At 37.2% G+C, this 14,398-nt stretch overlaps 1 protein-coding gene across 4 annotated transcripts; it reads right to left on the bottom strand.

Annotated features, from left to right (window-relative positions):
• Nucleotides 1-5,007: 5,007 nt before the first annotated feature.
• On the bottom strand, nt 5,008-14,317 carry ppcdc (phosphopantothenoylcysteine decarboxylase). 4 transcript variants are annotated; one of them, XM_084409930.1, is made up of 6 exons: nt 13,900-14,288; nt 13,278-13,373; nt 12,991-13,119; nt 12,735-12,903; nt 12,396-12,512; nt 5,008-5,615 (listed from the first exon to the last, which is right to left on the bottom strand). In XM_084409930.1, exons 1-5 carry the CDS (start codon nt 14,038-14,040, stop codon nt 12,439-12,441), a joined length of 609 nt encoding a protein of 202 aa, XP_084266056.1. In that variant the 5' UTR covers nt 14,041-14,288; the 3' UTR covers nt 5,008-5,615; nt 12,396-12,438. The 4 variants fall into 4 exon arrangements, with proteins under 4 accessions (XP_084266056.1, XP_084266057.1, XP_084266058.1 ...); XM_084409931.1 differs by lacking the exon at nt 5,008-5,615 and adding an exon at nt 11,047-11,201; XM_084409932.1 differs by lacking the exon at nt 5,008-5,615 and adding an exon at nt 11,214-11,948.
• Between the last annotated feature and the right edge of the window lie 81 nt (nt 14,318-14,398).

Here is a 14,398-nt window from a genome sequence, read left to right as displayed (position 1 = left end):
AGTCCAAACATTGCCGGTGGGAATGATCATTCCATTTCAGTGTTTACGCTCAACGGTTCTAGCTTATCTAGCTAGAGGGAAAAAAAGGGAAGGTTAATGTTATTCTGTATAGTCAGACTGATTGGAGAATGAAATGTAATAATCATTCTGATTAAAAAAGTGCATCTACTAAAGGGTAGTGTGTGTGTGTGTGCCCAGGTGCATTGAATAAAGAAGACATTATACTCTGCTAATGCTAGAAGAATTCAGACCATTTTGAAACTGCACTGGATGTAAATCTCACAGCGTTCACATTGTAATATTGATTTTGCAATACTCCTGTAGGTATTTTGCAATACTGCTGTAGCCTACAGCAGTATTACAAAATCAAAGTTTCTTTACTTCAATATATGCTTAAAGTCAGCATGAAAAGGAAGTCACAATAGTCTTTTTATTTATATTTTTATTGTCCATCGGGAATTGATTCATCGGATCATAGGATTGTTGTCGTTTGCTATTGCTGTGATCTCATGTGAGTGACAGGTTGTCCCGTCCTCGCACTGGTAAACAGCAACAAAGTTATTTTAATAAAGATTATGAGGGCACATCTTTTTTTTATTTTTTTTTTATAATGATGTGTAGATTAAAAAGTGCAATATTCCATAAAAAATACGAATTGATTGAATACATTTTGATTTCATGGTTGACTTTAAATATATTTTGTACAGTGGTGGTCAAAATTGATGGCACCCCTGATAAATATGATAAAAAATGGCTGTAAAAAATAAATCTGCATTGTTTATCCTTTTGATCTTTCCTTCAAAAAATTAGCAAAAATCTAACCTTTCATTGAAGTAAAAGAATTCAAATTTGGGGGTAAATCACATTATGAAATAAATGTTTTTCTCCAAAACACGCTGGCCATAATTGTTGGCACCCCTAGAATTTTTTATGAGAAAAATATCTCTGAAGTATATTCCCATTAATATTTACCTTTTTTAGCACATCAGGGGGACTAGGAACATGAAATTGTCCAGCTATGACTTCTTGTTTCACAGGAGTTTAAATATGAGGAAACACAAAGGCCAAATTCCCTTAATCGTCCATCACAATGAATAAAACCAAAGAATATAGTTCTGATGTGCAGCAAAAGATTGTTGAGCATCACAAAATAGAAAGTGGCTGTAAGAAAATATCTAAAGAATTGAAAATCCCCATTTTGACCATCAGGGCAATAATTAAGAAGTTATAATCAACTAAAGATGTTACGAATCTGCCAGGAAGAGGACGTGTGTCTATATTGTCTTAATGGATAGTGTGGAGGATGGTTTGAGTGGCCAAAGACTCTCCAAGGATCACAGATGGAGAATTGCAGAGATTAGTTGAGTCTTGGGGTCAGAAAGCCTAAAAAAAAATTATCAAACAACCCCTACATCACCACATGTTGTTTGGGAGGGTTTAAGAAAAATCCTCCTCGCTCCTCCAAAAAAAAAAACTCCAGCATATTCAGTGGTCAGACACGACTGGATCTTCAAAAGGGACCGGATTCTATGGTCAGATAAAACTAAAAAAAAGGGCTTTTTGGCAGCAAACCCAGCAGATGTGTTTGGTGCAAACAGGGATGAAGAGTACCCCATGCCTACGGTTAAATAAATACACTGCTGGATCTTATATGTTGTGGGCCTATTTATTTGCTGGAGGTCCTGGACATCTTGTTCAGATACATGGTATTATGGATTCTAGCAAATACAAACAGATAAAAAATCTAAACCTGACGGCCTCTGCTAGAAATCTTATAATGGGCCGTGGTTGGATCTTCCATCAGGACAACTGTCCAAAACAAACATCAAAATCAACACAAAATTGTGTAACTGAGCACAAAATGAAGCTTCTGCCATGACCGTCCCAGTTCCCTGACCTGATGAGTGGGCTGAACTGAAGAGAAGAAGCACCAACATGAACTTGTGAATCTGAAGGATCTGGAGAGATTCTGTATGAAGGAATGGTCTCTGATCTCTTGTCAGGTGTTCTCCAAACTCATCAGGCATTATAGAAGAAAACTCAGATCTGTTATCTTGGCAAAAGGAGGTTGCAAAAAGTATTTAATAACAGGGTGCCAACAATTATGGCCAGCGTGTATTGGAGAAAAACATTTATTTCATAATGTGATTTACCCCCACTTTCAATTATTTTACTTCAATGAAAGGTTAGATTTTTGTGAATTTTTTGAATGAAAGATCAAAAGGATAAGCAATGCAGATTTATTTTTTACAGCCATTTTTTATCATATTTATCAGGGGTGCCATCAATTTTGACCACCACTGTAGTTGCAATTGAATACATCATAATCCAATAAGTATCATCTCTTAAAGGGACAGATCACCCAAAAATGAAACTTCTGTCATCATTTACTTGTCATTCCTTTCTTTCTTTTTTCTACAGAACACAATAAAAGACACTGAATGTTTTATCTGTTTTTGTCCATACAATAAATGGCCATGTATGGATACCTTCATTGTATGGATACTGTTTCTTGTGGGTGCAAAGGATTTTTGGATAATTGTAACATGAGTTGCACATGTTTGTGCACTTCTAATCCATCTACTGTAAATCTGCAAGAGATCTTCTGAAAATACTCGACACACACCTCCTTTCATAAAGATTCCAGCAATTTAAAATATGAATGAATGTATATCTATTAAAAATTGAAAAATTTGATAGCGTATAAAACGTTAAATTTTCAGTGATTGTTAGTATTAACATGGAGGGGAAATTCCAAGCGCTCACTCAGTATGTTCCATTACCTCCTTATCCTCGCAACGGTCAAGAGCTTTGATCTCAATGCGTGCTAGTATCAAAGATATTGTATCATCCTGTATAATAAATGGTTGAGGGCAAACAAGTAAGGTCAATAACTTCTGCAGCACTTCCTCTAATTATTAATACCCGTATGAAAATTGCTCTCTGTATACAGAGATCATATAATCTATGATTATAATCATAGAAGGATGTCTTATAAGTATTTTGACCCAGATAAGCAAAAGTAAACAACATTGCTCGGAAGGAAAAAGTAGCTTTAATGAATTACCTCGCACACATAAATAGGGCACATCAGTCTTATCATACACATGACCATTTTACTACAGAGCACTTTAGAAGACACTTCTGCAATAATAAGTGAATTCAAATGTCACAAATCCTCTTCAAAATTTTGAAGGGTATTGTAAGAATAATTGGGGCCTGAGTGACCCCGGTGACCTAGTCTACCATGGTCAGCTAGAAGAGTAAATATATCTTAACATGTGTTGCTTCTCTCAAAAACAAGGAGAAAGCACGTTCCAGTGAGAAGACATGGAATTCTATAACTACCTAAATCCTTTAGAGTCAGTATTCGAGAATCCACCCCTTCACTATATACAGTGAGGAAAATAAGTATTTGAACACCCTGCTATTTTGCAAGTTCTCCCACTTAGAAATCATGGAGGGGTCTGAAATTGTCATCGTAGGTGCATGTCCACTGTGAGAGACATAATCTAAAAAAAAAAAAAATCCAGAAATCACAGTGTATGATTTTTTAACTATTTAACTTGTATGATACAGCTGCAAATAAGTATTTGAACACCTGAGAAAATCAATGTTAATATTTGGTTCAGTAGCCTTTGTTTGCAATTACAGAGGTCAAACGTTTCCTGTAGTTTTTCACCAGGTTTGCACACACTGCAGGAGGGATTTTGGCCCACTCCTCCACACAGATCTTCTCTAGATCAGTCAGGTTTCTGGGCTGTCGCTGAGAAACACGGAGTTTGAGCTCCCTCCAAAGATTCTCTATTGGGTTTAGGTCTGGAGACTGGCTAGGCCACGCCCGAACCTTGATATGCTTCTTACAGAGCCACTCCTTGGTTATCCTGACTGTGTGCTTCGGGTCATTGTCATGTTGGAAGACCCAGCCTCGACCCATCTTCAATGCTCTAACTGAGGGAAGGAGGTTGTTCCCCAAAATCTCGCAATACATGGCCCCGGTCATCCTCTCCTTAATACAGTGCAGTCGCCCTGTCCCATGTGCAGAAAAACACCCCCAAAGCATGATGCTACCACCCCCATGCTTCACTGTAGGGATGGTGTTCTTGGTGATGGTGAACTCATCATTCTTCTTCCTCCAAACACGTTTAGTGGAATTATGACCAAAAAGTTCTATTTTGGTCTCATCTGACCACATGACTTTCTCCCATGACTCCTCTGGATCATCCAAATGGTCATTGGCAAACTTAAGACGGGCCTTGACATGTGCTGGTTTAAGCAGGGGAACCTTCCGTGCCATGCATGATTTCAAACCATGACGTCTTAGTGTATTACCAACAGTAACCTTGGAAACGGAGGTCCCAGCTCTTTTCAGGTCATTGACCAGCTCCTCCCGTGTAGTTCTGGGCTGATTTCTCACCTTTCTTAGGATCATTGAGACCCCACGAGGTGAGATCTTGCATGGAGCCCCAGTCCGAGGGAGATTGACAGTCATGTTTAGCTTCTTCCATTTTCTAATGATTGCTCCAACAGTGGACCTTTTTTCACCAAGCTGCTTGGCAATTTCCCCGTAGCCCTTTCCAGCCTTTTGGAGGTGTACAATTTTGTCTCTAGTGTCTTTGGACAGCTCTTTGGTCTTGGCCATGTTAGTAGTTGGATTCTTACTGATTGTATGGGGTGGACAGGTGTCTTTATGCAGCTAACGACCTCAAACAGGTGCATCTAATTTAGGATAATAAATGGAGTGGAGGTGGACATTTTAAAGGCAGACTAACAGGTCTTTGAGGGTCAGAATTCTAGCTGATAGACAGGTGTATAAATACTTATTTGCAGTTGTATCATACAAATACATAGTTAAAAAATCATGTATTGTGATTTTCTCTCACAGTGGACATGCACCTACGATGACAATTTCAGACCCCTCCATGATTTCCAAGTGGGAGAACTTGCAAAATAGCAGGGTGTTCAAATACTTATTTTCCTTATTCTCACTTTTTACTTATTCTCACTGTATATGTAAATTTTTATACATTTATATATAAAAATGTTCACGTTCATGTTAGTTCACAGTGCATTTACTAATGCTAATAGATACAGCTGTTGATCTTAAAAATGTATAAGTAAATATTGAGATTAACACTAACTGTTGTAGTATAGTGTTGTTCATCAGAATCTCTGCAGTTCAGGTTTGACACAACACAGATAGCAGAGATGTCTGTTATTTATTGATCCCTTGTTAATGGTTGGTCATGGCTTAGGAAGCCAGATTTAGGTCATTTATTAACAGAATATAATGTGTTTATTTTAGTTGCAAAATAACTGACATGTGGAATGACTCATGGCTGTTAACAGACAATGAACAGAATTTTGAGCTTTATTGTCTTCATTTTTACCTGATTACTTTCATTTTACAGTGTTGTTGCTAAACACAGTACATCTGTCTACTGTGTCTAATCGTTTGCACGTTGAGATTGCAACTACATACAAGTTGATGTCCTCCGTAAGACCGAATGTTCCCCAGGGAGTGATCTTTCCTCAGGAACAGGGTCTCTACAGGATTTCCCACAACACCTTGCACTTCCAGTTTTCATGTCACCAGGTGTTCATTATTTAAAACCCTATAAGGGAAGATGAAATCAAATCAGTTGTCTCACACATATACTCTCTCATTTTGCTCTTTCACATTGTCCTAAAGAATTTTTAAAAAGCACTTTTTTTTTTTTGCCATAATGTGAAGCTTCTTGAGTTCACTACTTTTCTTATACAGAAACCATAGTCATTTGCCATTTTATCAAAACATTACAAACCCAAGAAGAGGACAATATTGAGAGGGAGAACAAAGGTCATGAAATAACAAGGCTAGATAAAAGAAAAAGGAAGCCAAAGTTAACATGACGGTTGTGACAGATTAAACCAGTTCCAGCAGGGAGGGGGTGGGGAGAGATGAGGTTTTTTAAAAGCATGCACAAAAGCGCAATGTTCTATGTGACCCTTAGTTGTCATGTTTGACACCATACTACTATTTTTATTTAACTGAAATAACACATATAAAGGTGAGACTTTCTCTGAGACTATGTGCTCTTACATAGACAAGCATTCTGCCAGTTACAGTAAGAAAATTGAAATATATTGGAAATCAGCAAATAACCATCTCTGGATGAGGAAGAAACCAACAGAAAGTATGATAGTTAGGCGATAGTGAAAAGTCAATGATTGCTATGTTTATCAGGACCATCTTAACAACTGTTGTGACTGTAGAAGCTCAAATAAAATCAATGCTTAATACATGATATAAAAAATAATATATTGGTAACACTTTACAATAAGGTTTAATATATTAAAGGCATGAACTTATAATGATGACTCACTGAAGAAGGCTGATTGAAACGTTTGATCTTGATCTGTATGTGCTTTGTTGCATAATAAAATTTCTTTGAAAGTATTGCAATTTCCACTGATTTCCAAGTATTGCAATTCCCCACCCCACACCTTTTTAACACAGTATCATTGACGTATTATGAACTAGTATATTGATCAATGAACATGTTGTGTTAGGGTTTATTCTCAAATATTTCCTGTTGTGTTCATTTTCTTTTTAGCAGCAGCAGCAGCAGCAGCATCACATTTGCGCTATTTGAATGTGTTTACTTTGAACGTGATATGTTTATATAAGTGATGAAACGGTGCCAGCTCCTGCGCTAGTCAGGAGCTATGAGTTCACTCAGCTGTAGAGTTACATCAGCTATGTCTGTATTACATTTCAGCTACCTGGGGAAGCAGCACCAAGGGCCCGTCAACATCCCCAAAGGACTACAAGCAGGAAATGTGACAAGTGTTTACTCAACCTTAGTGACACCTCCAACATCAAGCAATCTGCTGGGGTACACCTGAGCCCTGAGAAGTCTGCAAGGTTTGTGTGTGCATTTTAAAAATCATAAATTAGATCTCTGATGATGAAACATAAGGTTCACACATGGAGAAAACCCACAATAAATGTTGATTATTTTTTGTTGTCCTCAAAAGAGTAAAAGGAGACATGAACATAATTGCACCAGAATTGTGCAATGGATTGGTTCTTGATGTTTCGCAATACATTTCCCATGTTGTTTCCTGTACAAAAAGCTTTTTAGTGAACTGACCTTGAATAACACAGATCCGTGCCATCTACAACCCACATGTGACTAAGAATATTGTACACTTATTTAGCCTGCCAAGAGATTGGAGCCTCCTCCACATTATGCTCAGTTGATTTCACCGCTTTCCAGTACCCGCTTGACAAAGGTTTCAACCTCCTGCCTGTTTTTAAAGTCTGGCTTGGCAGCCAATGACAGGAGGACACCGCATCAGACCGGGGACTGTGTGTAAAGCAGCACTGACTACATCTGATGACAACACCTCAGCTGCTTTGCAAAGCAAATGAGGATGAACAAGTGTTTTGATTAAATGTTAAAATGTAATGTGCCAGCGTATGCATCGTTGACTGAACTAACATGAAAATGATTCATCCTTTGATATCATGCAATTAACCATCATGCAACAATGTTCATTTCTATATTTTACACACACAAAAAAAAAAACTATTGAAAAATTACAACATGCCCAAATGGGACATGTAAAGGCGTAAGGTGTCACAATGGAAGTCATTAAAAAGCAAATTTTCTGCACAATTTAAACAGACCAGCACATTTTAAGCATAAAATGATTAATGTAATAGTAAAAATGGAAAATGTAACAAAATATTAAAATACTGCATTGGCACTATACAATGTACTGCTTGTTAACGCAAATATCTAATCAGCCAATCACATGGCAGCAACTCAATACATTTAGGCATGTGGACGTGGTCATGATGATCTGTTGAAGTTCAAGCAGAGCATCAGAATGGGGAAGAAGAGTGATTTTAGAGTGACTTTGAACGTGGCATGGTTGTTGGTGGCAGACTGGCTGGTCTGAGTATTTCAGAAACTGCTGATCTACTGGGATTTTCACACACAACCATCTCTAGGGTTTACAGAGAACGGGCTGAAAATAAAATATCCAGTGAACGGCAGTTCTGTGAGTGAAAATGCCTTGTTGATACCAGAGGTCAGAGGAGAATGGCCAGACTGGTTTGAGCTGATAGAAAGGCAACATTAACTCAAATAATCACTCGTAACAACCGAGGTCTGAAAAATAGCATCTCTGAACGCACAACACACCAAACCTTGAAGCAGATGGGCTACAGCAGCAGAAGAACACACCGGGTGCCAATCCTGTCAGATAAGAATAGGAAACTGAGGCTACAAATCACACCCGCACACCAAAATTGGACAATAAAAGATTGGGAAAATGTTGCCTGGCCTGACGAGTCTCGAATTCTGCTGCAACATTCAGATGGTAGGGTCAGAATTTAGTATCATATCAACGGTTCAGGCTGCTGCTGGTGGTGTAATGGTGTTGAGGATATTTTCTTGTATTTATATTTTCTTATTTTCTAGCAACATTAGTATGCCAAAGCCAATCTGACCATGTCTATGTAAGACTGGTTTCCCTGCTAAGTCAGAACATGAGATCAAACGCTGCAATAAAACAATAAAACTCACTAATCTGAAGAGAAGATCTCAAAGAAAGAGCATAGGACACTGCCTTGCCCAGACTTTTCTCCTTGCTTATCTATGAGCCAACCTCTCCCTACTGCCCTACTTTCACCCTGGCTCAAGTCACTTAAAAGTTCACCAGCAATATACCACTTATGACTTATCTAATGAATCTATTGTTTTTTCCCCTTTCATCTTTGGTATTATTTTAAACGTCTGATTGGTAAAATGGTCTCAATTATCACAGCAGTCTCTTGTATTATGAGAAAGATTGAAAACTTTTAAATTCTGAAATATATTTTTGGTTATGATAGAAATTAGTGTCACTGATTAGAGATCAGAAATTATTTTAGTCAGTATTATATATATAGTATATATATATTTTCCCTCTGAAAACTGTAAAATGCTTGGCATGATGTTAATGACCGCAATATTGGGGACAGTGATTGTTTTAAAAAACATATACAGTGGTGGTCAAAATTGATGGCACCCCTGATAAATATGATAAAAAAATGGCTGTAAAAAATAAATCTGCATTGCTTATCCTTTTGATCTTTCATTCAAAAAATTCACAAAAATCTAACCTTTCATTGAAGTAAAATAATTGAAAGTGGGGGGTAAATCACATTATAAAATAAATGTTTTTCTCCAATACACGCTGGCCATAATTGTTGGCACCCTGTTATTAAATACTTTTTGCAACCTCCTTTTGCCAAGATAACAGATCTGAGTTTTCTTCTATAATGCCTGATGAGTTTGGAGAACATCTGACCAGAGATCAGAGACCATTCCTTCATACAGAATCTCTCCAGATCCTTCAGATTCACAAGTTCATGTTGGTGCTTCTTCTCTTCAGTTCACTCCACTCATCAGGTCAGGGAACTGTGACGGTCATGGCAGAAGCTTCATTTTGTGCTCAGTTACACAATTTTGTGTTGATTTTGATGTTTGTTTTGGACCGTTGTCCTGATGGAAGATCCAACCACGGCCCATTATAAGATTTCTAGCAGAGGCCGTCAGGTTTAGATTTTTTATCTGTTTGTATTTGCTAGAATCCATAATACCATGTATCTGAACAAGAAGTCCAGGACCTCCAGCAAATAAATATGCCCACAACATATAAGATCCAGCAGTTTATTTAACCGTAGGCATGGGGTACTCTTCATCCCTGTTTGCACCAAACACATCTTGTGGGTTTGCTGCCAAAAAGCCCTTTTTTTTCCGTTTTATCTGACCATAGAATCCGGTCCCTTTTGAAGATCCAGTCGTGTCTGACCACTGAATATGCTGGAGTTTGTTCTTGGAGGAGCGAGGAGGATTTTTCTTGAAACCCTCCCAAACAACATGTGGTGATGTAGGGGTTGTTTGATCATTTTTTTTTAGGCTTTCTGACTCCCAAGACTCAACTAATCTCTGCAATTCTCCATCTGTGATCCTTGAAGAGTCTTTGGCCACTCAAACTTTCCTCCTCACCGTCCATTAAGACAATATAGACACACGTCCTCTTCCAGGCAGATTCGTAACATCTTTAGTTGATTATAACTTCTTAATTATTGCCCTGATGGTCAAAATGGGGATTTTCAATTCTTTAGATATTTTCTTACAGCCACTTTCTATTTTGTGAAGCTCAACAATCTTTTGCTGCACATCAGAACTATATTCTGTGGTTTTATTCATTGTGATGGACGATTAAGGGAATTTGGCATTTGTGTTTCCTCATATTTAAACTCCTGTGAAACAAGAAGTCATAGCTGGACAATGTCATGTTCCTAGTCCTCCTGATGTGCTAAAAAAGGTAAATATTAATGGGAATATACTTCAGAGATATTTTTCTCATAAAAAATTCTAGGGGTGCCAACAATTATGGCCAGCGTGTTTTGGAGAAAAACATTTATTTCATAATGTGATTTACCCCCCAATTTCAATTCTTTTACTTCAATGAAAGGTTCGATTTTTGCGAATTTTTTGAAGGAAAGATCAAAAGGATAAACAATGCAGATTTATTTTTTATCATATTTATCAGGGGTGCCATCAATTTTGACCACTACTGTACAACTTATACATAAAAAATCTGGTCAGGATAATCTTTGAATTATTATTCTAGGAAATTCAACACTTAAAAATTAGGAGAATTAAACAGTATTGCTATAAGCTATCCTTTAAACCTAAAATTATTTTAAATTCCTTAAAATCTTCTTAGGGCAGTGGTTCTCAATTCCAGTCCTCGTGACCCACTGCTCTGCACAGTTGTCTCCCTTATTTAACACACCTGAACCAGATCATCAGCTCATTAGGAGAGACTCCATGAACTGAACTGAGTGTGTCAGATAAGAGAGACATGCAAAATGTGCAGAGCAATGGGTCACGAGGACTGGAATTGAGAACCACTGTCTTAGGGGACAGAAATGTTTCCCTAATTGAAGAATCACCCATATTCTGCACTCAATAATTTGACAAAGCCTTAAAAAAAACCCTTTTTTATTATTATTTAGACCAAATTTAAGGTAATCATATAGTATGCTTGTGCTTTTGGTGCATCTTGGCCAAATGTGAACATAGGTGGTTAACCACATATGAATAACAGAACAGAACCCATTTCTAACGGCAACCTGCAAACAGGATATGCATCTGAAAAACATATATTTGGAGGTGTTAAGTACATCAGCATCTTCAAGTACAACCTGAGTCTATTTTCATGACCGCTTGCTACTGTTGCGGTTAGAGGCCCCTCACTCGACCCACGCTTACAGGTGTGAGTTCAGTGAGAGAACATGTATCCCAAAACTAGATCACATACACTTTAAACATTTAAAGCAGTTTTTTATAAAGTAAACTACACCAAACATGAATATTTTGTTCCCTTCTAAATAGCCTTTTTATCTCCCCATTGATCATAAGTGTTACATGGCTTTTGTGGTCATTACTCTGATATCATTAAATGACAATACACTGATATTATTAAATTATAAAAAGGTTAGAGAACCTTTTGAGTTACAAATATTAAGAAATGTTAATAATTTGAAACAATAAAAACCCACGATAGACCAACAGAATTCCCCCAAATTCTGTCCCATTTAGTCAAACAATAAAGAATTACAAACAATTGAATTGAACAATACTTTTGAAATGTTGAGGCTTCATGAGTTCCCAACATGCATTGCAGCGTGAATAAATTCTACATTTACTGTAATAGGATTACTGTTTTGCTGTTTGCTGTCTTTATTTTAACTTTTGTTGGTGGTTTCTCATTATTGTTAGCAACTAGTCGTGATGTTAAGAGCTCATCTTTTTACATTTGTTGACTGTCACCATTCCTGAGGTTTGTGTGCCCAGTGTTGAGGTCCTGAATAGGTTTGCTTTGAAGGACGATTGCTCCTTCACAAACAAAGATAGCATGGATCATTTAACATAATAAGTGTCCTAAAAGTCTATATGTAAAGCTATCAAAGTCTTAGATCAAATTATTGAAAAATTTACAGAACAAATTGACTTGAAGAATTTATTGGCTGAATGAGGAATTTTGCCTTTAGTGAATGAACAAATTTAGATTGACTAAACGAAGCCGTGTTACTTAGGAAATGTATTACTTAAACAGAGAACAGTTTATTTTAATTTTTTACAGTGTAAAGTGTCAGTTTCTGATCATCTATTATACATTTTTGAGCAAAATTCAATGGATGTAATGAATAGAACCATTACAAAGAATGATAAATGACAATGATAAATGTTTCTCAGTGCTATGTCAGCTTTTTATGGCAAAATCCAGGTTAAATGTAATAGAAGATATAGCACGAATAATAATAATAACGATGTGTGGACAACCTTGTGTCTCCCGCCTGCTGGCCCTGGTATGTTTAGTCTGAGGTCATTCAGGATGTTTCTGGATGTGCAGTTTGATAGTTTCAACAATAGTTGAAACCTCTGCCATGGCACCTTTACCTGCGAAGACACAGAGGCTGGAATGTAAGACGGGCCAAAACACAAGAAACATTAATTCATTAAATCCTCAGAAGAATGCTAATAAAAGTCTGACGCCTGTTTGATCTTCAGTTAATGAATAATGCATGACTGATTCTCACACACCGATGACAATTTTTTTTATCTGTTCCATTCTCCCTTATCAGTGCAATTGCCTCGTAAAAACACATTCTTGGAAGATACCTTCATCTCCACAGACAAGTTTTTTGGAAATGCATGGTATCTCAACGTAGCCAAAGCCTTTAAGTGTGGCCACTTGCTGTGCAGTGATAGGGTGCTTCCACATGGCTGTGTTCATAGCAGGACAGAAGAGCAGAGGACGGCTGCTGTCCCAGGCCCGCACCACACATGTCTGTCATCAACAAAATGGGTAAAGCATACTTACATAATAATGCATCTAAAGAAAATCCATACAAAATGTCATAAATACATTACCTACCAAAAGGTTGTCACATATTCCACTGGCAATTTTGCCAAGTGTGTTGGCATCCAGTGGAGCAATCACTAAAAGATCTGCCCAGCGTCTAAGTTCGATATGTAGCACAGGGTCAGAGCGCTTTGTCCACATCTAGCATAGAAATATAAGGAAAGCCTTTCACATCTTCTACTAAAACTCTCATATCCAGGTCAGTTAGTGTATTGATGTAACTTCACAGCAGGAAACAATATAATGTTGTTGTTTGATTACCGAAAATGCATCTCTTCCTCTTCAAAGGCAGTACTCACCTCCCACTCATCCTTATCTCTGTACACACAAACAGAGACTTCACTGATATCGTAAAAATGAGTGGCATGGTCAGTGGTGACCACACGTACATCAACCTAGAGAACAGAACAGGAAAAAAATGATCGGTTCGCCCTTTAAAAAATCCCATCCCTCAACTCATATTTGACTGACACTTAAAATCATAAAAAATTCACAAAACAGGGCTAAAACCTTTATTATGATAAATATGTTTTTTGTTTTTTTTGATCAAATTGTATTTATGTATTTACTCATTCATTCGTAAGTCAAATAAATTAAACAAATATGGTCAATTTATTTGTAAGCCAAATAAATAAATTGACACCATAAAAACACTATTGTGCTTTTAATGTCCTATTATTTTGAAGGACAAAAATGACAACATCCACTCAAACCATACAAATTTTGAGTTTATTACTTATTCAATTAATCATGACATGTAGTCATTTTTAAATAACTTATAATGTTTAAAAAAACAGCACTCTCTAGTGGACAAATGTGTGAAATAAAAATAACATTGGAGGACATGTGGCTCTGTCAGCTTCAAGCATGCATAGTTGCATACAGTTTGAACTGTCGGAATATAAATAACGTTACACTTACCCCTGGAATCTCAAGTAGTTGTGTTACCAACAAAGGCGCCTTGAGTGCAGCTACACTGCCAGTCAAACCGACCAGAACATTAAATCTTGTACTATTTGTTTGCAAGTCTAGTTTAAGATTAGATTCAGAATCCTGCTGCATTATATATAAAAATAGCAATCTTCGTGTTAACTATATAAACGTGTTCTATTGATTAGCTCCCCCTTTCTAAAGCATTTCCTTTGTAAGGTATGATATTTGTATAACCCATCTTTAAATTGTAGCACGGGATGAGGAATTTAATTGAACACTTAAATTGCACAGCAGTGTTTGGAGTCCGTGCACGTTAACCGTAGGTTTTTGTCATAGACAGTATATAAACGGTTTTTGTCTAACTTTACTTCCGTAAACAGTGGAGCAAACGCGACGTCACAGCGCCGTCGCTGGCTGGAAGTGTACACAGTAAAATACTCTATGAAGCTGGCAAACAGATAATGTTCCTTCATATAAGAGGATTTAC

The sequence above is a fragment of the Rutilus rutilus genome (genome assembly GCF_951802725.1).
Source record: "Rutilus rutilus genome assembly, chromosome: 5".
Lineage (NCBI taxonomy): Eukaryota > Metazoa > Chordata > Actinopteri > Cypriniformes > Leuciscidae > Rutilus > Rutilus rutilus.
The sequence above is the reverse complement of the archived record's forward strand: the minus strand, read 5'-3'. Positions and strand labels throughout refer to the sequence as shown.